Here is a 21703-nt window from a genome sequence, read left to right as displayed (position 1 = left end):
ACTGGAATGGGATGTTAGGATCAATGAGGAGAGAAGTTGAAGCACTGGCTAAGGAGATCATGGCCTCAGTGCTGAGCACCAAAAGTCAATATGATCAGGCTCCTGTGAACTACTTCTTCGATAGAGAGACAGACAGACAGACAGAGACAGAGAGAGGGAGAGAAAAGAGAAAGGGGGAGAGGGGAGGGAGAGGAGAGAAGGGAGAGGGAGAGGAAGGGAGGGAGAGAGAGAGAGAGAGAGAGAGAGAGAGAGAGAGAGAGAGAGAGAGAGAGAGAGAGAGAGAGAGATGTCAAGGAAATGTGAGAGAACAGGCAAACAACAAGTCTTTCCTAAGGGGATCACTGGCATATGCATTTCAATTTTTCCCAGCAAAAAGCAAATCTGCAAAAACATACTTATTGAGAATTGTATCTCATTTAGGGATTTAGACAGTTTCAGGACACTGGCAGAACAACTATATAGAGAGGACATATATAAAAAAATTGTTCCCCATTTTTTTCACAGGAGCAAGTGATTTACCCATATGATATTCTACAGTTAACTCCAATTGGGCAGAAGGGGGTGTGTTTGTGTGTGTGTGTGTGTGTGTGTGTGTTATCAATAGTAGGGCATTTTCTAATCAAAAGGAATTGGCTAAATTACAATCTTGATATGCAAAATTTGCTTTTAATAAAGTGGTGGAGGACACTTGTAGTGAATTAGGTTTGGGGTGGGAACCAGGTTATCTAAGGAGCAGCAACCTGGTTCAAGTCATAGAGTAATAGGTCAAAGATTCTGTGTTAAGTACCTTGAGTAATTCTTGTACTTTCAGCCTGAGTAAGATAAGGAGACCCACTATATTTTTTTAAGGAAAAGTTATAAATTTGGGGACAGGGGAAAAAGGTAAGGAAAAGGTATAGCTTCTTTCCCTGCCTTTCTGGGTTCTATGACACCATGAGATCTTTGTTATTTTTCTACCTCTTTGACCATTTTTTTTTTGTTTTCTTCAATGACTCATTTTTTTCTTCCTGTCCTCCATGGCTAGTTCTGGAAACTTCTACTCTATAGCTATAATCTCTCCTTTATGAAGTTAGTTCATTAACAAGGTTTCAAGTATGATCAGGTTGACCACACCCAAATCTTTATCACTAGTTCTGATTTCTCATCTGAATTTCAACTTTATTTTACTAAATATTTCCACTTGAGTTTTCTACCATTTTCTAAAATTCAAAAATAAAAAAGAAACATTAAAATAATTTCCCTTCCTATTTCAGTTATTTCAGAGATACTACTATTTTTCCTAGTAATTTAGGCTTGAAATATCCATTATCTTTGACACATTCCTATTCATGAACCTCTATTTCATATTAGCCATTAAATCCTGTTAATTGGTCCTTTAAAACATCTCTTAACTCCACCTTGTTTTCCCCCATTACCAAATGTAATGTAATGCTAAGAAAGGCAACTTCCCAAGGTTCAAAATACCAGCATAGGTGCTCTCCATTTTATTCAGTGACCAACCAAGAACAGAGAAGATCAAAACATGACATCATGCAAAATACAGCATTTACTAAGTGTGATTAAATAATCTCCAAGTACTACCCCACCCCAGGACCTTACATTCATTCAATCAATTACAAAGTCCCTGTTCTAAATACTACTCCACCCCTAGGCTGTACCTTCATTTAGTCCACCACAAAGCCCCTCTTCTCAAATGGAGATTAGTTTCCAATCTAAGTAAAGTACATTCATTTGTTCAATCATAGAACACAAAAAGGTCAAAAGTTCCCCACCCCTGGATCACAATTGAATCTATCCCAGAGTTACATCAAGTTTAAGCACAGCACTTAATACCCAAATGGAGGTCTTTTCTTCATCTTGACACAAGGCAAGTTCTCAGCAATCTTAGTTCCTGGGGAGACAAGGCTTAGCAAGGCCACAAGATACATTGCCAGTCTCTTCATTAATTCATCCTCTGTCTGCAGAACAGTCCTAGAACCCCTGAAAACATTAGCAAAACCCTCTCCCAGGATTTCTGTAAACATACAACAAGAAAATCCTTCTTCAGGGCTTCTGAACCAACAGAAAGGTTCCCAGACCCCTGCAACAATAGCACTGTCCTTCACTGGTGGACAGCATTCACTCTCTGTCTGCAGGACAGTCTCAAGAGCTCTGAACCAACAGAAAGGTTCCCAGACCCCTGCAACAACAGCACTGTCCTTCACCAGTGGACAAATCTGGCAAAACAACATCAAAACAGACAGACAAAGTACCAGCCTAACAGCCATGTCTCCTCAGTCCTTGGCAGCTCTGGGGACAGGTCTCAAAAGTCCAGGGCGATTCAAAGTGGCCCTCAACAATCCTCTCAGTCTCTCTCTCTCTGCCTCCACGAGGGTGCTGCTTCCAAAAAGTTCTTCTGCCTCTCTCTTGTCTCTCCAAATCTACATCACCAGCTCCTCCCAGTTCAGGACTCTCTTTTCAAGTCAACAAGTCCATCCCACAGGTGGGATTAACAAGCTCTGGGTTTTAACACAATCAATTTGAAAACCAAGCCAATACAGGGGGATCTTTATATTCCATTATTATCACACCAAATTAGGCAAGATCTTCATCACTTTACTCCTAGATTTAATAATCAGTTCGAAAATCTCAATGATCTCCCTAACCCTAGCTGCTGCTACTCTAATATAACCAACACACAATTGCTAGATTAATTTTCATCAAACACTGCTCTCTCACCATCCTATTAAACAATTTTCAGTGATGTAGGAATATATCAAATGCAACAGGGAAACAGGTAAAGATAAGGAGAGTTGGGGCTAACAGGGAAGATAATATTGGGAAGGAATGACCACAATCAAAATAAACATCTTGATACTGAAATGAAGCTTTAGACCTATGATGAAACATGAAAAAGAAGTAATATACTCCAGGTGCAAATATACATTTATTTTTTGGCCATTGCCACTTTGTAGATTTGTTTTACTTGACTATATTAATTTGTTACTAGGGATTTCTTTTTTTCTGTTTATAATTGGGGGCAAAAGTGTATGAAAGAGAGGAGATTGGCAATTGTAGAATAAGAAAAAAGAAGAAAAGAAAGAAAAGAGGGTTAAGGAAATATTCTTCCAGAAGAGAGCAAAAGTTCAGAAAGAAGCATAAACAAGAACAACAGGATTAAAAGTAAAAGGCTAAATTTATTACATATTAAAACAAAAACCACAACAACCCTACCAAGTAGAATAGACTAGAGTTTCAAGGTTTCATATAAAATTCTTTTTTTATAATCTACTTTGCATATGGAAATGCTTATTTTGGCATGCTAAGTTCAGAATAAAAAAATTTAAAAACACATAGCCCAATATCATTCTTTCAAGGTATAATTTCTATAGTTCTTACTCCATTTAGCAGTTCTCAGAATACAGATTAAGGCAAAGACATGAAATCAAATCAAACATAGAATGAAATCACATGAGATCATAAGACTATAGACCAATTCTAGGATGACTAAGCTTCTTTTTAGGAGACTCTCATGGTATACTCATGTATGGCAGTGGCAGTTCATTTACTTTACCTGCATCAAACAGCATGACTCAGTATTTTAACCAATATTCAAAGTAGAACAACATGTACAATGAGACATCCTAAAATTCCAAGGTCTTTGCCCTCATCATCATCCCCAAAAGTAGATATGAATAATTTAAGTCTAAGGTGTTAAACACACACAAAAGACAATTATAGCCCAGCTATTTTTGCCAGACAAATAAATAAAATCAATTATTTCTGGAACATTATATCCAATATTCAATTTGCTTTTTTTTTTTTTTTTGGAAGGCAATTGGGGTTAAGTGACTTGCCCAAAGTCACATGGCTAGTAAGTGTCAAGTGTCTGAGGTCGAATTTGAACTCAGGTTCTCCTGACTTCAGGGCTGGTGCCCTATTCACTGCACCACCCAGCCACCTCCCAATATTCAATTTGAAACTCCTTCCCTAACTTTAGTAACTGGTGTGCGTTAAAGACAGAAAAGTCTCTTTTCCGATTGGGGAATTACATCAGCTTTCTTTATCTCTCTGGACATTTTTCCTATATTTCTTGACCAAGGGGAATCAAAATGAGTTGAAAGTAATAAAAAAGCTGGAATTCTAGAATATATCCACAAGGACAAACCCCAAAAAGTTGTCAGAAAAGTAGTTATTTTTTCAGTAACATTTTTCTTTCTTTTTTTTTTTATTCAGCACATGGTGGACTACCAACAACTTGGTAGGAAAGAACCATGAAATCTCCTCCTGTCTCTGCCACCCACTAATTGACCTTAGCCAACAACCTTAGCAGCAGCAGTAGCAGCAGCAGCAGCAGCAACATCAATATCCAAAGACAGCTACTACTCAAATTTAAATGATGCCCTAGGGAATACATTCCTCACAATTGCATTGTGAAGTAGGTAATAGAAGTATTAGTATTTCTCATTTTACAGATGGGTAAACTAGGGTTCAAAGATGTTAAAGGAATTATCCACAGCCAAAAAGCTAGTCCTTTAACTGCTCTGGAACTTAGTTTCCATTTAATTCAATTGAACAAATATTAAAATACAGATCAGGTACAAGGGACTATGCTAGGTCCTGGAGATACAAATACACTACTAAAGCAATTTCTGTCATTAAATTCTACTGGGGGAAAACATATCTTGAAGTGAATAAATTAAAAGTAATTTGAGAAGGAAGAAAACACTAACAACTGGAGGAATTTTAAATTTTATCTCTAAAATGAGGGAGTTGAGACAGATGACTTCTAAGATCACTTAAAACTCTGAAACATCTGATGACCCTATAATTGAATAACATGTTTTCCTGACTCAGTGACTGACAACACCTTGACTTATAAAAAAGAAGCTAAGAGAAAAATACAATATTTCGTTTACTTAAATCACTTCAACCAAGAATAGCTTAATCTACAAAGTTGAGTATAATCCCACAGGGGAAAAAATGTATAAAGGTTCAATAGAATAGAGAGTCCTCAAGAATGTCTGGTGAAAATATGGTATCTGGGTAGGAACTTTGAAATGTAAACACAAAAGGTGAGATCAATCTAGAAATGTAAATTCATTTGAACAACTGGAAGGGACTTTGTGGTGATGTAGTTCTAACATTCTAATAGGGGGAAAGAAACAAGTGTCCTGCCAGAACCATACTGTCTTTAAAGGTTACTGAGGGAATTAAAGCAGAGCAACAGAGAACCTGTAATAGATTGGTTCTGGTGTGAGGATTTTAAGAGGGGGAAATGAGGGAAGGTAAAAGGAATATACTAGTGTATAAAGGGGGGGGGGGACAAGGAATAAAATTTGATATTTCTTATAATTGGGATATAGGAGAAGATTCACACATTCCTCTGACCCACGCCCAATTAAAAACAGAGAAAAAATCCTAAATAAGAATAGCCAAGAAAACAAATTCACATGGTGTCCATGACCTAAAATAAATATTTCTTTCATACAAATGGAAGTCAGAATAAGGAGAGAAAACATTAGGTGAACCTCACTTTTATTTGAAATGGATAAAGAAGAGTTGAACACACAAACACAAAACTCAACAGGAAAACAAATGGGAACTAGGAGAGATGGAGTTAAAAGAGGAGGGTAATAATGGGATGGAAAAATCACAAGGAAAATAGACTTCCTGATCCTGTAAGGAGACTTAAAAGGGGGAAAAAGGAAAGTAATAGGGATCTAATGGGTGTATCCATCAATTGGAAAGTGGTTAAACACACTTTGGTATGTAACAGAAAATTAATACAACATAAGAAATGATGCCAAAGATTTCAGAGAAAATTAAAATTTGAACAGAGGCAGAATGAGAACCAGAAGAATAATTAATATAATAATGATAACACTGTGAATAAACACAACTCTCAAAGATTTACAAACTCTAATAAAAACAAAGACCAATCATGTATCCATGGACCTTTGATGAAGCTTATAACTCACCTTTTGATAGAGAGGTGATGGACTTGAGTGTTGGGTTCAAAGTATAGAAAGAGATATATGCTCTTGGACAGAGCCATTATGTATATTTCTTATGGTTGACTGTGTGCATTTGTTATAAAGGTTTTGCCCCACTCTGTTTTTAATTATGGAGGCAATTAACAATAGTGAAGTCAAAAAAAGGAGGGTCATTAGAAATCCTTTTTTTAAGGAACAGGAGAGAGAATAAAGTTCAAAAGGAAGCAGAAATAAGCAGGATATTTTTGAAACTAATAGAGGGAATATATTATGGTTTTTACAAAAGCAAGCAGTGTGAAATGCAGACTCAGTTTTATATATAATCCTCTTTTTGCATTTTATATTTAGAAAAATGCTCATTTTTTTGGTATTCAACTTCAAAATAAAAAGTGAAATAAAAATTATAATTTCTAAATGTTAATCAAATCTGTGAAATATATCTTTAAAGTTATAAAAAGATAAGGGAAAGAGAAAGAGGAAGAGGAATAGGACTAATAACAAGAAAAATGGAAGAAGGAGAAATAAAACTAACCTCAGGAAATCTTTAAATGGTAGCTAGTTTTCAGAGACATGTAGTGACCTAGTTATTGTCTTGCAATGCCACACTTTGTGTGGATCATTTCATCAAAGAAATGTACAATAAAATCCTTCTAAGATGCTCCTTAAACACAGAGGCATTTTTTCTATGGAACCATGGGTGGCATTCATGAATAGTGTTCACTGTATTGGCAGAAGTCAAAAAAGGTTTTGTATATAGTAGGCTGGTTAGGCAGTATCAACTATGCCCTATGTATGCTAACTGAGGGGTTAGTATGTGTATTACCTACTTGGTCAATTTAAGAAAATTCAAAAGCTGGTCTGGGGCTGGTTTGTGTCTGGTTTTCCTTGGATAATCAGCATATTTCTGACCCATCACCTACCATAGTCTGTAGGTGTATTAACATGAAAGCAAATTTCCTTGACTATTATATTAATCAAAGAATGATACAATTAGGAAGGTAAATCAACTGCTCTTCCCATGCTCTAAACACCATAACCATATATTTAAAAATTAAAAGGAAATAAGCTTTTGTGGATATGATTTTCTGATTTATTTATACTTCTATTTTCAGTATGGATAATCAAAACTTATTAATGCAAGATATTTAGATATCTCAATTTTACATGGATTTTATTTACTGCATCAATGTGTACACACTCATACCAACATTCTGTGTGAAGAATATCTTATGCATATATTTAAGCCATTCATTTACTACATAATCAACAAGTAATGAGTTTTAGAAAAGTAGTAGGTTCAATGCTCCCAATGTGTTGGTGGTGATGGAAGGATACAGAGATATTATAGCCATGATCTCATGGCTCTCAGGAACCTATATATGTATATGGAGATGTAGCTGTGAGACAGAGGTCATTTGGTCAAAGGGATATACTTGGGAGCTATAAATGCATAAACAAAGAAAGAAGCAAAGAGTACCTATATAATAACATAGAGAAGATGAGGAAAAATACAGAATTCAGTAATGAATTCCCTGAATATTATGTGAAGAAACTATAATGCTACAGCTTATATAACAATGGCACAATTTTTAAATTAAAGCTCATGTCCTTTAGGTGGACAGAAAGGAAACACTTTTCAAAGAGAGCTCAATGACTTTCTTATTAGAAATATAAGATTGGAGATAAATCCTTGTTGCTTTTACAATTGCCTTGTTGTAATCTCCAAAGAGGTAAACTCAATGGATTTGTTACCTTTAACTCTCTCCGCTATTGAAAAATAAGTACACACATGCATACACGTATACATGTATACATATATAACACATATACAAATAGAAGGAAACAATATACATAGATACACAATATGTGTGTTATTTCTTTCTGTTTTACTTCTTTCTATTTTTACATAAATAGTGAATTAATTGTAAGGTCAGAATTTAACATTATAACTCAGAGGGAGGAGACAACAGTCTGAAACTTGTCTCCCATCATCCACCTCTAGAACTTAGCACTCTAAGCTAAAGGAGAGCTCACTGATGTCACATGTAAGGGGTATACTCAAAAATATAAAATAATTTCAGTCATGGTTTTGAGTATGCATTGTAAGCTGGGGCATGCCCCATAGTTTGGAAAATTCTACAGTGAAAGATATGTAGGACTGGAGTCCCTATAATCCCATATGCATTAAAGTTTATTATGTCAAACCAAATTCAAAGGAATCATTGATTTTTTTCAACCATTCTACTTAAAAATTCAATAAAACATTAAGAAGTAGCTGAAAGAGGATCTGGGTTAAAATACTGGCTCTACTGCTTGTTAGCCTTGCAACTTTGGGCAAGACATGCTAGCTCTTTGGATCTGAAAGGAAGGCCTTGGGCATACATTGTTTCTGAGATCTTTTCTAATATCTGATCATGAGAATGAATAAAGGTCTGTAAAGTTTGCTATTGCATTCCTGCTGCCAGCTTTTTTTCACATATAACCCTAAACTTGTTTTAAATAATAATGATGATGTAATTCAACAGACAAACTATACTAGGGCTACAGCATAATCACAGACAAACTACTGCCCTCAGTTGCCCAGGCATTGACCCATAAAAGAAGAACATATTTAATAGACTTGATCATACTCAACATTCAGATTCCACAAACTCCATGTAATGTAAAGCTTTTCAATTCTAAACACATACCAGCAGAATCTCAAACCATATGGGATAAAATTTATATCTGTCATCCTATTTACTGCTGAAGATGTCCCAATGATGCTTTCTGTCAGCCTGAAGAAAATGAACTTGCTTCCCAATACTTTTATTCAATTACATAAAGCAATCACTTGATCTACCTGGGCAATATCCTGCTGAACATTTCATATAAAAAAAGCACCGGGAAGACAATGACTTGTCCCCAGACTATTTCTTTCCGATCTCCACTGAGTGGAGGAAAAAGAGGAAGAGGAAGATGCCCTGGTCTTGGAGCCAGGGTTACAGTTTGATTTCTACCACAAGGAAAGCGTTTAACTTGCGTAAGTCACAGAAAAATGTCAAATGTGGCTAATGTTGCTTGTATTACCTACCTTACAGGATTGCTGTAAGGATCAAATGAGGTAAGTCAGAGAAGGAGCTTTAAAAATCTTAAATGTCCATCATTTACCATGATTTTTGTCATCCTTATTTTTATTTTATCAGATTAAATGGGGAAATGTGAATTTTAGTATACTTAGGCATGCCTGGTCCTACTTATCTTGACAGTATTCCAGGGCTGCTCTTTTTTATAATCTTATGCCATTTAAAAACTTACTTTGGCACACCTTTATGCAATAGAGAGTAGGGACAAAGAGAGGTACAGAATACAGGACAAAGAAAGAATGGCTTGTGAGGAGAGAAGGAAGGAAGGAAGGAAAAGCCCAGATCTGTTTTCTGCAGTATAACTGTTGCTTAGCAACATTTCACCTCTGGCCGGAAAAAAAAAAAAAAAAGTAATGTTTCAGTGAGGTGACACATTGTAGAAATATAATCAGAAGAATCATTTTTTATAAAGTTAATGCTGTGTCAGTGCACCATGATGCAACAACACACATTAAAAAAAAATACCCATAGAGCTATGAGATTTACAGATTCCCATCATGATAACAGAATGACTAACACAGAAAAAAGCTCAATAACTCCAGTTCTATAGTCAAAAGGAGGAGAGAATTTCACGCTGGAAATGAAAAAAAGAGAGTAAGCAGGAGGAAATAAAAGGAGCAAGGTTATGCATATTTTTTGTGAGCAGGGGGTTCTCATATATACACAGGACTCACCACTTATCCATTTAGCCTCTGGATCATGAATTTTGAAGTCTGGACTGAATAGATCTTCTACTGTTACCTTTCTCTTTTGCGATAGGCTGTTATCTTCAGCTGTAAAAAAAAAAAAGAAGTCATTTTTTTTTTTAATTCAGTGTTTCAATTTGATTCAATTCAACAAACATGTATTAAGGGCTTACTATGTGGAAGGCACTAAGCTAGGACTAGAGATACTGAGATATATCATAATAAAATGATATAATGTCTTCCCTCAAAGACCTAATGGGGACAAATATACAGGAGTCAGTAATTATATATATATGTATATATATATATATATATATATATATATAAATCCTCAATATTTCAAGAATCTGTGATTTTGCCACTGTTGGCTCTTCTTTCACCACTGTAGGTTATAGATGCCTCTGTGTATTAATGGACTATCATCATTATCATATGACTTAAAAGAATTCATTGCCCTGGGGTGGCTAGGTGGCACAGGGAATAGAGCACTGGCCCTGGAGTCAGGAGGACCCCAGTTCAAATTCGACCTCAGTCACTTAACACCAAAGCTAGCCATGTGACCTTGGGCAAGTCATTTAACCCCAACTGCCCTCCAAAAAGCAAAAAAAAAAATTTAAAATAAAAAGAATTCATTGCCCTGTGGCTAGCCTGGTGTTATGAGACTCTGTATATCAAAGGAAATTGGAAAAAAGTGGTCCAGTGGGTGGGAGAAGAGCCAAGAAGTAACAATTCAACTAATACCCTGAGAAGAGATAATATCCAAGAATAATGGGTGGTAAATAGTATCAAATACTGCAAAGAGGTCAGAAATGATAAGATTGAGAAAAGAAAATTTGATTGGGAAATTAACCTTTACAGAGGAGGTGGTATGAGTCATTCTAGAGAGGGCAGTTTCAATTGAATGATGAAAATTTGATAAGCATGTCATCTAATGCTTTCATCAAAGTCACTGGTATCAATATTAAGCATCAGAAAATGGAAGTTCACAAGAGATAGGTCACCCTCACCCAACCTGACATCAAGTCATCTCTGACCATATCCCTCACAGCAATCACATCTGAGAATTAAGTGCCCTTAACTGAGATGCAGTTTGGTGATGAACTTATCAAATGCAACTAGGTGCTCTATTTCCTTTTAATTTATGTAACGTTTCAACTCCCTATTAGTCTTTTTTTGATCTCTCTCTTCCAATCCAAAGACAATTTTCATTTTCAGAGAAACTAAAAGCAAAATACAAGTTGAATAGTTTTGCTTCTCTCCATTGTTTATTACCTACCATGGTATAATCCTTCTCAAACAGCAATCCTATCCCTTCGCCGATCTTTCTCTTTTCACTAATATAGCTTTAAAAAGCACTCTTTCTTTTGATCCTGGCATTCACTGACAACCCTAGCTTATTCTGAACTTGATATTCATACCAACAATTCTTACAGGATTGTGACATACTTTGGCATTTATGTTTATTTACTTTTCTGTTTTTTATCTATGTGATTAAAAGAAATTTTAAGTTGATCAATTCCAAGAATATGCACATAGTCCTTTTGGACAACTACCTCATTTCTTTTTCCCTCATACAAAGTATCTTTCCACCACTTGAATTTCATTCTTCATAGTTTTCCCTTTGTGTGCACCCCAAAACTGTGTGCAACAGAGATCCTTACCCAAATAATACTCAGAGGCTTCTCAAGGTAGGAAGCAGAAAAGAACGGTTTATTACAATCTCAAGAAAGGGCCACCCTCCTGACAAACAGCCAAGGAGAAGAAGCCATTTAAGAAAGGAAATGGCAAAATTATAAAGCCCTAACACAGAATTTTCTCCCTCCCCCCTTCTGACCCTTTTCTTCCATTGGCTAGAAGTCAGGTGCACAATCTAAGTGCTGCAAACTACCTTAAGTACTGGAACAAGGAAACAGTAGACCACTCAATGTACATTTGAGAAAGCACTTTTGTCCTTATTTAGCATATCTTATGCTGAGGTGTCACTGAGGAGAGGGGTGACTTCCTACCGCTCTGAGTTTTGAATCCTTGTAAATCATGTGATTTCCGGTAGGAACTTGGACCTGTTTCCCCATGAAAAGCCTTACTAGATTTTAGAGTATAGTCTGAGAAGTTTTCACTTCTTCCACTCACCTTCCTCTTCTATTTTCTTCCCCTGTAATATTTTAAAGCATGTGTTCTTCCTATCTGTACTTTTTCTATACCCTTTGAAAATTTCTCCACTACCAAATCTAGGGCATATGTCAAAGTATGCCAGGTTTTCTTTTCTCCACCTTATTATGAATTCTAAATCTAATAGTCACCTCTCTGAAAGGTTGACATTGCAGAAGAACCTCTTCCTTCTTGCTGAACTTGATCCAGAAGCTTTCCCTGCTTTTCTGCATTAGGATCCTATTTTTTTGTTGTTGTTGCAATTTGGAGGGCAATTGGGGTTAAGTGACTTGCCCAAGGTTACACAGCTAGTATTTGTGTTAAGTGTCTGAGGCTGGATTTGAACTCAGGTCCTCCTGACTCCAGGGCCGGTGCTCTACTCAGTGTACCACCTAGCTGCCCCTATGATCCTATTAACTATTATAACTTATTAACTATGCTCATTAACTAAGTTTGATACATTTGTATATAATCACCTGTGCCCTTTGGCTTTAAAAATAAATGAAATGTAGGCACACCTGACATTCCTAGGTTTTATTATCCTCTCTCCCTTGGTTATCTCTTCCACTCCTTTCACCTCAAATAGTCATCTCTGCAGAATAGTCTTGAATTTCAATTTCAAAACCTGATCTCTCTTAAGTTGCACACAAATTTCCTACTGGTTTTCTCTGAAGTTATCTCCTTTGAATTATACTTTACTAGAAATTTCTACTGCTATTTTCCCATGTTTTCTGCAGAATCTTGCTTGGTGTGTTTATGTATACATAAAGTCTCACAAAATCTTGTCCCTCCCATTCCCTTATTTTTATTTAACTCATCCTTAATTGAATTTATTTGACACCAGGTAAACATTTTTTTAAATTAGCTCTCATTAGGTACACTCTACTTTTGGCAAAGAGAGTTAGCATTGTATAATGGACAGTAAATCATGTAGTCAGGGAGACCAGGCTTCAAGTGCCTCTGACATACTGAATATGTTAGTCACTTAATCTCTCAGTATTCCAGTGCAAATGTCTAGGCAGGTAAATCTAAGAACAAATGCTATCCTGCATTGGTACAGGGAGTTTCCTCATTAAGAACTCCCTACTGTTATGAAATCACATGTATGGATGAAAACAAAACCAAAAAATTCTTGCCTAAGTTCTTTCGTTCCTATATGGTAATGTGAGGACAAGAAATCCGAATCTTGTTGGACACTACCTTTTTAACTAGACAGGAGAGAGAGAAAAGAAAACATGCCAATGGGACAATCTGCTTTCTCATCTCACTAAGTATTTTCAATAAGCTTATGGAATGAGAAATAGTTTGGTGAGACAAGGTTTTAAATACTGGATTTATCATTCAGTAATACTCTAGGAGGAATGCATCAAGGTTAGAAACTCTTTTATCTCAGCTGTACTAGTTTGCTTTGAGATTTTAATAGGTAAGTCCACACTTAAACACATATCCTCAAAACTAAGCAACTTTACAAAAATCATTTAATTCAATGTCTCACTTTAGCCATTGGTGAAATGGAGGTATTGGCACCTATTTCTACATTCAGCACTTAGATGTTTAAGTACAGAGGGATATGAATGTATTAAGTGCTAAAATTGCTGACTGAATCTACCACATATTCATGTTACATAAATCTCAAATGTGCCCTCCATGTGGCAAGATGATGCTTTTACACCTTCCTAACTGATTAACTGTCCTATGCACCACAGTAGTTTTTCCTCCCCATCCTTCAACCTTTTAATTGAGAACTGTGCTTCATTTGATTGCAAAAATTGAGGTCACTCACCAAGGACTCCATCTTCTCACCTTCTCCTCTTCTCACACCACTCAGATGCCTTCCCTCACTATCCTTATCCCTTGTCTCACATGAAGTTATATGGTGGTCCTTCTCCTTGCCAAGGCAAACCCTTCAACAGGTACAAATAATTCCATTCCATCCTATCTTCTTCAGCAGATTGTCCCTTCTTCTTCCCACTCATTCATCTTCAGTTTCTTCTTGTCTACTGTTTGCTTCCCCAAAGCCTACAAATAAGTTTCCCAGTCCTCAAAAAACCCTCCTTTGATCCATGAACCATTTTTATGTATTGTACTATATCTTGCCTTCCTTTTGTAGCTAAACTCTTTAAGAAGGTGGTTTACAATTCACTCCCTTTCAATCCTTTCTTAACTCTTTACAGTCTGGATTCTGATCTCAGTATTCAACTGCTCACTCAAAACCTACTCATGATAACTTTTCGAATGAACTGTTCTCAATCTTCATCTTTCTTGACCTCTTTACAATCTCTGACAGTATCAATCATCCTCTTCTACTTGAAACTCTTCTCTCTAGGTTTACATGACCCTCTCTCTCTCCTGTTTCTGTGCTACCTGTTGGACCAGTCTTTCTTAGTCTCCTTTGATGACTTCCATTCTATTCATTCCCACTAACCATAAGTGGTCCCTAAGGTTCTGTCCTGGGTCCTCTTTTCTTCTAGTTTTGAAAACTATTTCACTTGCTGACCTCATCAGTTTCCATGGATCCAACAATTATTCCTATGTTGATGATTCTCAGATCTATCCAACCCTAATCTCTCTCACAGATTTTACATTTCACATCTACAACTATCTATTAGCTATCTTGGACCTACTGTCCCATAGTAATATTAAAGTCAACATGTCCCAAACTAAATTCATTTTCCCCCCTAAATCTTTCTCTCTTTCCAAATTCCCTATTGCAGGTGAGAGTACCATCATGTTCCCAGCCACCCAGGCTTTAAACCTAGGAGTTATATTGAATTTGCTGCCAAGTCCTGTTGATTTCACCTTTGTAACAACTCTTGTATACACCCCTCTTTACTGCTATATCACTGCCACTACCCTAGTGTAGGTCCCCATCATCTCACACCTGGACTATTGCAATAGCTTTCTGGTTGGTCTCCTTGCCTCAAATCTCTCCCCACTTAATTGCACCTTCCATTCAGATATCAAATTGATTTTTCTAAGGTTCAAGACTGACCACCTCACTTTCTTCAGTTCGACAAACTCCAGTGCGTCCCTATTACTGCCAGGATGAAATCTAAAAGCATCAGTTTGCAAAGTGCTTCATAACTTAGTCTCTTCCTACCTTTCCAGTCTTCTTTTACCTTACCCCTGCCTATCAACACCTAGCACATTCTCTGCTATGTAATGACAATAGCTTCCTTGCTATTCCTCACACAACACATCTCTCCACTTCATGAATTTTGAATGGCTATTCTACATGCCTAGAATGTTCTTGTTCCTTGTTTGCACCTCCTGACTTCCCTGGCTTTCCTCAGGTCCCAGCTAAAATTCTACCTTAAGTAAGTAGCCTTTCTCAATCTCTATTAATGCTAGTGTCTTTCCTCTAAGATTACCTCCAATTCATTCTGCATGTATCTTGGCTGTACATAGTTGTTAGCATGATGTCTCCCTTCTTAGTCTTTGTAGTCCTTTAGACCTGCAGTTATTTTGCCTTTCTTTATGTCTCCAGCACAGAGCACAGTGTCTGGCAAATAGCAGGCACTTAATATGCTTGTTGATTTAATTGAACTTGTTAATATTAATACACAAAGGTTTATTTAGTGACATCACCGAATTAATACTTTAAAGGTATTCCAGGTTTGCAACCCATTTCCAGAAGGCAGAGCCTTAGGGGTATAAGGTCTCTCTTACAAGATCTTCTCTTCATAACAAGTATGACAGTCAAACTGCACCTTGAAGGGACAAAGCACTAAATAAATGCCGCCAGGCTATCTGACCCTGTGAGGCTAAGATAAATGGATGGAATATGTGTGGGCAGAAGACTATATCACACTTGCTTCAGGCAGCCCATAAGTCTGGGAAAATTAATGTCATTCTGTTTGACATTTGCAAAGCTAGATTTTTCAGGAGGTATACATTTTCAATTGCATTTCAGAATCAATAACAAAAACAAAAGGCTACATTGGAGCCATTATTTTGTTTTAAAGAAGTGTATACTTCCACCTTCCCCCACCTCCCAACAACAATGGAAGAAAAGCTGCTTTCCTTGAGGATGCATTGTCGGGACATTCAGGACCCTCCACAATCTAGCTATTATCTCTTGAGATCCTTTCAAGATGTGGCTTTGGTATTATTTCCTCCATGAATCTTTTCTGATATTCACAATGGGAACTGTTTTTTCAGACATTAGATCTCATAGCACTTCATGTTCCTATAATACATTTACCGTATTCTGTTTGTTCTCTTTCTGTCTCTCTGTCTCTGTCTCCCTCCCTCCTTGCCCCCCCCACAGACACACATACACACACACAAGTGTGTGTGTGTGTGTGTGTGTGTGTATACGTATGAGGGTGAATTTCCAACTTATCAATAAAAAAAAAAAACCTATGAATCAAAAACTCACACTACTGAAGTGAGTTCTGAGAGGGAAACATTGTTCCTTACTATATCGCCAATTACTTCACTAAAGTGATAGTTTTACTTAACTTTTTTTTTTAATATTCCTAGCAATTATCCTCATGCATTGCCCATTATAGGTACTTAATAAAAGTTCGTCGAATTAATGAAGCATTTTTTTTTCCTAATTGAAAGTGCTGCTGTCCTGGATGTTGTAAACAAACAGTAGCATGGGGTACTGGATAAAACAGTAGATTTGGATTCAAGAAAAACTGGGGAAAATAATACAGAAATATGTTTTGCACGATTATATATGTATAACCTTTATCAAACTGCTTACTCTCTCAGGGAAGGGGGAGGTAAGATGAGAATTTGGAACTCAAAATATTTAAAAAATAAATGTTAAAATTGTCTTTACGTGTAATTGGGAAAAAATAAAATATCCTTTAAAAAGAAAAAAAATAATTGGGGTTGAAATCCACTTTGGGCACTCACTAGCTGAGCTAGTCATTTAACCTTTCCCAGTCTTTGTTTCCTCATTTGTAAGGTGGGGAGGATAATGGCACTTGCTTCATTGCCTTACTGTGAGTATTCGTAAGAGATAACGTATTACAGTGCTTTGCCAACACCAACACCAGCTATATATATTTTTAAAATAACAAAATATTTGTTGAATTAATGTTTAATGAACAATCATTGCTCTCTGGAACATTCTTGCATTTAGGGTTAGGATTAGGGTTTTTGACAAAGAAAGGCCAAGATACAATTTAGAAAATTGCATGTCAGGTTGTTAACATTTTACTAATAAAAATAATAGATTGTAGCAGAGTTGATCTTATTTACATTTCTCTTATTATTAGTCATTTTGAACAGTCTCATGTGTTAATAGTTAAATGTTAATTAATGATTAAGTTTATTAGTAGTCTGCATTTCTTAGGATATGCTCTTAAGTGATTCTTGATCCCTAGACCCCCTTTTATCTCAGGAAGTTTCTGTCAGGCCCAAATGTGAGAGATAGTACACCAGAGAGCCCCTTCCCATTAAATACATTTTGTTTCCTAGTCAGTTTCCTAGTAAAAGAGCAGAAGAATGAGGTAAAAATAAGGTAAGCAATCCCTATTGCTTTTGTTTACTATTGATAATATTTACCAAAGAAAATATACATCCTATGTGATATTGTTGTAGATTCTAACTCATTATACTCTTTGTTCAAACTTCTTGTTACACTAAAAGCACCAATATTAATACCAAGGATGACTTCCCTTTCAGAGAAAACCATATCTGACCAGGTAAGTTATTAATCATGTTTTAATAGAGACACTAAGGAATTCCAAACTAAATCCTGCTTGGAACTTTCATGGTTTTGCAGATTACCAACTCATGAGATCTGAGTTTATAGGACCGAGAAATCAATTAATTACAAACAGTCCACTTGATGTCAATTGTCCAGGCAGAGCATCTAATGATATTAGGTCACTAATGTTCTCCCACTTTCCCTCTTTCTTTAAAATCGATGGTTACTCCATAGCTTACTAGATTAACATTCCAGTTGCTCTCTGGAGTTTTCCACCTAAGAATATAAGAAAATTCAAGCAACTTGGGTCCAACCAAGGAAATGATGGGGTACTAATGATGGACCCCTAAAAGGCCCAGGACTTTCCCACATAACCCAGATCCCTGGCATGAGTCTGGGGCACTTAGCCCTTCCCAGTTAATCCTTTCAACTGCCCTGTTATTGTGGTCTTTGGGGTCTGTACCTGGCCCCACCCTAGACTTGCCCCTCCTTGATACCATCTAGACCCCTTCTCTGTTACCTCCTAGTCTGCTGCCTCCCAGCCACTCCAGACTATTTGATCACTCCTAGATCACATCCAGCTCTTTGACAGTCTTACTGTATAAAAGGTCTGTCTCCATTAAGATGCTCAGATTCCTTAAGAATCTGGTCCATTTGCACTAAGGATACAAATACTCAGATTCCTTAACAGTCCTTAAAATCTCTACCCCAGCTGGTATTTTAATAAACCCTATCTGTGACTAAAAGAAGGCTTGGGTCAAATTAATTCGAGGCAGGACTCATGTAGTTTGCCCTTGAATTTCAGGGTTCCTAGCACCCTTAGACCTCAATAGACACACCAACCTCTTTCATTAAGCCAAAATCAACAGAATTAAATGAGAAGTCCAGAAAAAGACAAGTAGGCAAGAACACTCTCCAAAACAATAAAACAAATACACAGTTTTTTAAATGTACTATTCCCCTCCTCTTTAAAGCAGTCTCCTTCCTACCTGATTCTATTAATCACTGTCATATCTTGACATTGAACCCACAGAAAGGTGCAAAGCTGTGTGATTTATCACAGGTATATTAGCCTTCAAAGCTAGTTTACAAGTCACACAAGAATATGGTTCCTTACTTTGCAGTTCTCCCTCATTCCTATCTCAATCCCTCAGTGAAATTGTATGGCCCAATCTCATAAGCAACTTTATTCATCAAACATATAATTTCAGACTTAGACCAGGAGGGACCGTAGAAATTTAAAGGCAGCACTACTGTGAAAAGAGCACTGGCTTTAAAGTCAAAGGACCTGGGTTCAAATTTTGTTTCTGTCACTTACTAGCTATGTCACTTTGGGAAAGTCACTTAAAATTCCTTGACCCTCACTTTCTTCATCTGTTAAATGAAAGAATTGGACTAGATGGTCTGTGAGGCCTCTACATCTTTGATCCTAAGTCAACCCTCATTTCACGAATGAGGAAATGAGCCTTAGAGAGGAAAGGCAACTTGCTTAAGGACACACATGATTCCACTTGACTCCTAGATATTTATGAAAATTAATGCTTAAAAGACAAAGATTATTAACACTGAGGCTCTTCACAATAATGTGCTACCTACTAAAAAATAAGTCCAACAGAGTCCCCCAACTTCTCTATGCAACTCATTACAATAAGTTTACAGAAGCCTAAGGTGACGAACCTGTAGAGATCAAAGCTCATTTGAATAGTGTAATTTCTGTTGCATTGTTAAATTTCTAATGATGTCTTACTTTAAAGTTTTAGCATATGGTTAGAGATAACTGAATTTTCAAAGGCTATGCCAAAATAACACAAGTCTAATCAGCTCCTCCCATACTGGAAATGCTTTAAGCATTTCTCTTCTCTCAGAATCAGTCTGTGTAACTTTAGAAGGGCTCATAATATTAGGTTGGTCCCCTGGTAATGAACTCTTCACCTACTTCAGCTCTTGAAAACAACTATATAACTGAGAAGTTATTATTTTTATGAAATATATGATAAAAATATAAATCTTTTAGGTACTGTGGAATTGTAGAAATTGACTGAATCACACTGACTGCATGTTGTGACTCAATTCTGGATCTAGTTGAGTTCCTTTTCTATTCAATCATGGGACTAGTCCAATTTCTGTCTTATAATTTTATTCAGTTATGGGAATTGTGAGAAAGCTTAATTGCAGTTTGAACATAGCTCTGTGTGACTAGGAAACTGGGCCACCTGTACCTGTTGCTTAGAGATCTTTAACAAAGGACCTAGGTTATGCTAACCAACAACCCAGTCACACCAAGAGTAATGTAAGTAGTTTTCTCATAATTACACATCTCAAGCAACCCATATGCCTTATCTGAAAACTAGTCCTTATTAATCAATCAGTTACTATTTCCTTGTTCTGTTGAATGAATACAGACACTTAGGGGGTGAGCGGGACACCTCTTTCTCTGATTTTGGAGAAGTATATCTGTTGGTTTTCCCCCTCCCAACTTGGAAAGTGTCTAATATTTCCTTTAATCTGAAACCAGATTACCTAATCTTGTATCTTGATTTATATCCTGTTAACTGTTTTCTTTTAATGCTTAAAAATCTGTCCCCTCTTGTATGCAGGATCCAGTGCCAAGCTGCAGAGGCTTTCACTTTTGTTATGCAATTGGAATTCATTGCTTAATAAATCGATACGCTTAGAAGCTTGAAACTGTTTCCCCAATTATTTCTGATTTCACCTATCACAGTGCAATATAGTGTTTTAAAAAGTTCATGTCATGAATTACAGTCATACTTCATAGGATTTTTCTATTTCTAGTTCAAGATTATTATATGGAATATCTATCGCTACTACTACTACTACTAGCTAGCATTTATGTAGCACTTTTAGGTTTGTAAGGAACTTTACAAATATTATCTCATTTAATCCTCATGGCAACCTCATAAGGTAGATGCTATAATTACCCCATCTGGCCAAGGAAAAGAGGCTAAGAGATCAAGAGAAAGGTTAAATGCTATTATTATTCCCCTTTTGCAGATGAGTAACCTGCAACTGAGAGATTACATGACTTCCCAGGGTCACATATCTAAACAGGATTTGAATTCTGTTCTTCTGGCTCCAAGTCTAGTGGTCTATTCATTGTACCACATAGGTTTTCTAGATCCCAAAGGAGACTAATGAAAACAAAAGTGATAAAGGATGGCTAGGTAGTGCAGTGAATAAAGCACTGGCCCTGGAGTCAGAAAGACCTGAGTTCAAATCCATCCTCAGACACTTAACACTTACTAGCTGTGTGACCTTGGGCAAGTCACTTAACCCCAATTGCCCTGCATTCCCCCCTTTAAAAAGCCAAAAAAAAAAAAAAAACAAACCCAAGACAGAAGCAAATTAGTGCACTCTTTGATCTAAAAAAAAAAATTTATTCCCATATAAGAATATACATAGGTCAAGTGTTTATCCTGTCAGGTAATATTTTAAGATAACATATTGTCAAGTAACACTGTCAAGAAAACTTTTTTAAAAAGAAGCTCAAGCTAGTTAATTTTCTATGAAGTAGAAACAAATGGTCATATAATTTATGCTACTACACATCCATACAACTTTATTATTTTTTTTAATCCAGGCCTATGAATTCATTGGTACACATATATCATCTGTGATTTACAGTCTTAGAGAGTTATTTGGGGTAAGGGACAGGGGTCAAACTTGCTGCCAGTGAACTACATGTAGCACACAAAACTTGCAATTGCTGAACCAGATTAAAATTTGACTTGGAAACGTTTGCAAAAATAAATAAAATATGATACAATATATGACATATGATAGAAAATATAACATAACATCGATGATGTTAATTTGTGGTTTTCTAAGTCAATATACAGCTGTAGTGGCAAGCACCCCAAGCGTCCTCAGGGTTTGCCGCGACCATAGGTTCTTGGATCTGCTTTGTTAAAGGAAAGCAACTCAAAATGGGTTAACAAGCTTACTTTAATCAGTCAGACATATATTGTTTACCTTGTTCAGGGGAAAAGTCGGCACCCCGAACTTCAAAGTATAAAGGCAGAATTATCAAGACATTAACAGATCAAGTAGACAGATTTCCAAACTGTCCAACCATTACATCCA

General features: G+C 36.5%; 1 protein-coding gene across 1 annotated transcript in view; it reads right to left on the bottom strand.

Annotated features, from left to right (window-relative positions):
• The window catches only part of DPP6 (dipeptidyl peptidase like 6), a 990703-nt gene that overhangs the window by 510248 nt on the left and 458752 nt on the right, over positions 1-21703 (bottom strand). The window contains exon 3 of the mRNA XM_069084788.1: positions 9775-9873. Coding sequence (XP_068940889.1) covers positions 9775-9873 — 99 coding nt within the window. The remainder of the gene's footprint in view (positions 1-9774; positions 9874-21703) is intronic.

This window comes from Petaurus breviceps, unplaced genomic scaffold (assembly GCF_028583685.1).
Source record: "Petaurus breviceps papuanus isolate PSGF00001 unplaced genomic scaffold, PetGlider_PUasm1.0 115, whole genome shotgun sequence".
NCBI lineage: Eukaryota > Metazoa > Chordata > Mammalia > Diprotodontia > Petauridae > Petaurus > Petaurus breviceps.
Note: the sequence above shows the minus strand (reverse complement) of the source record. Positions and strands in the feature narration are given on the sequence as shown.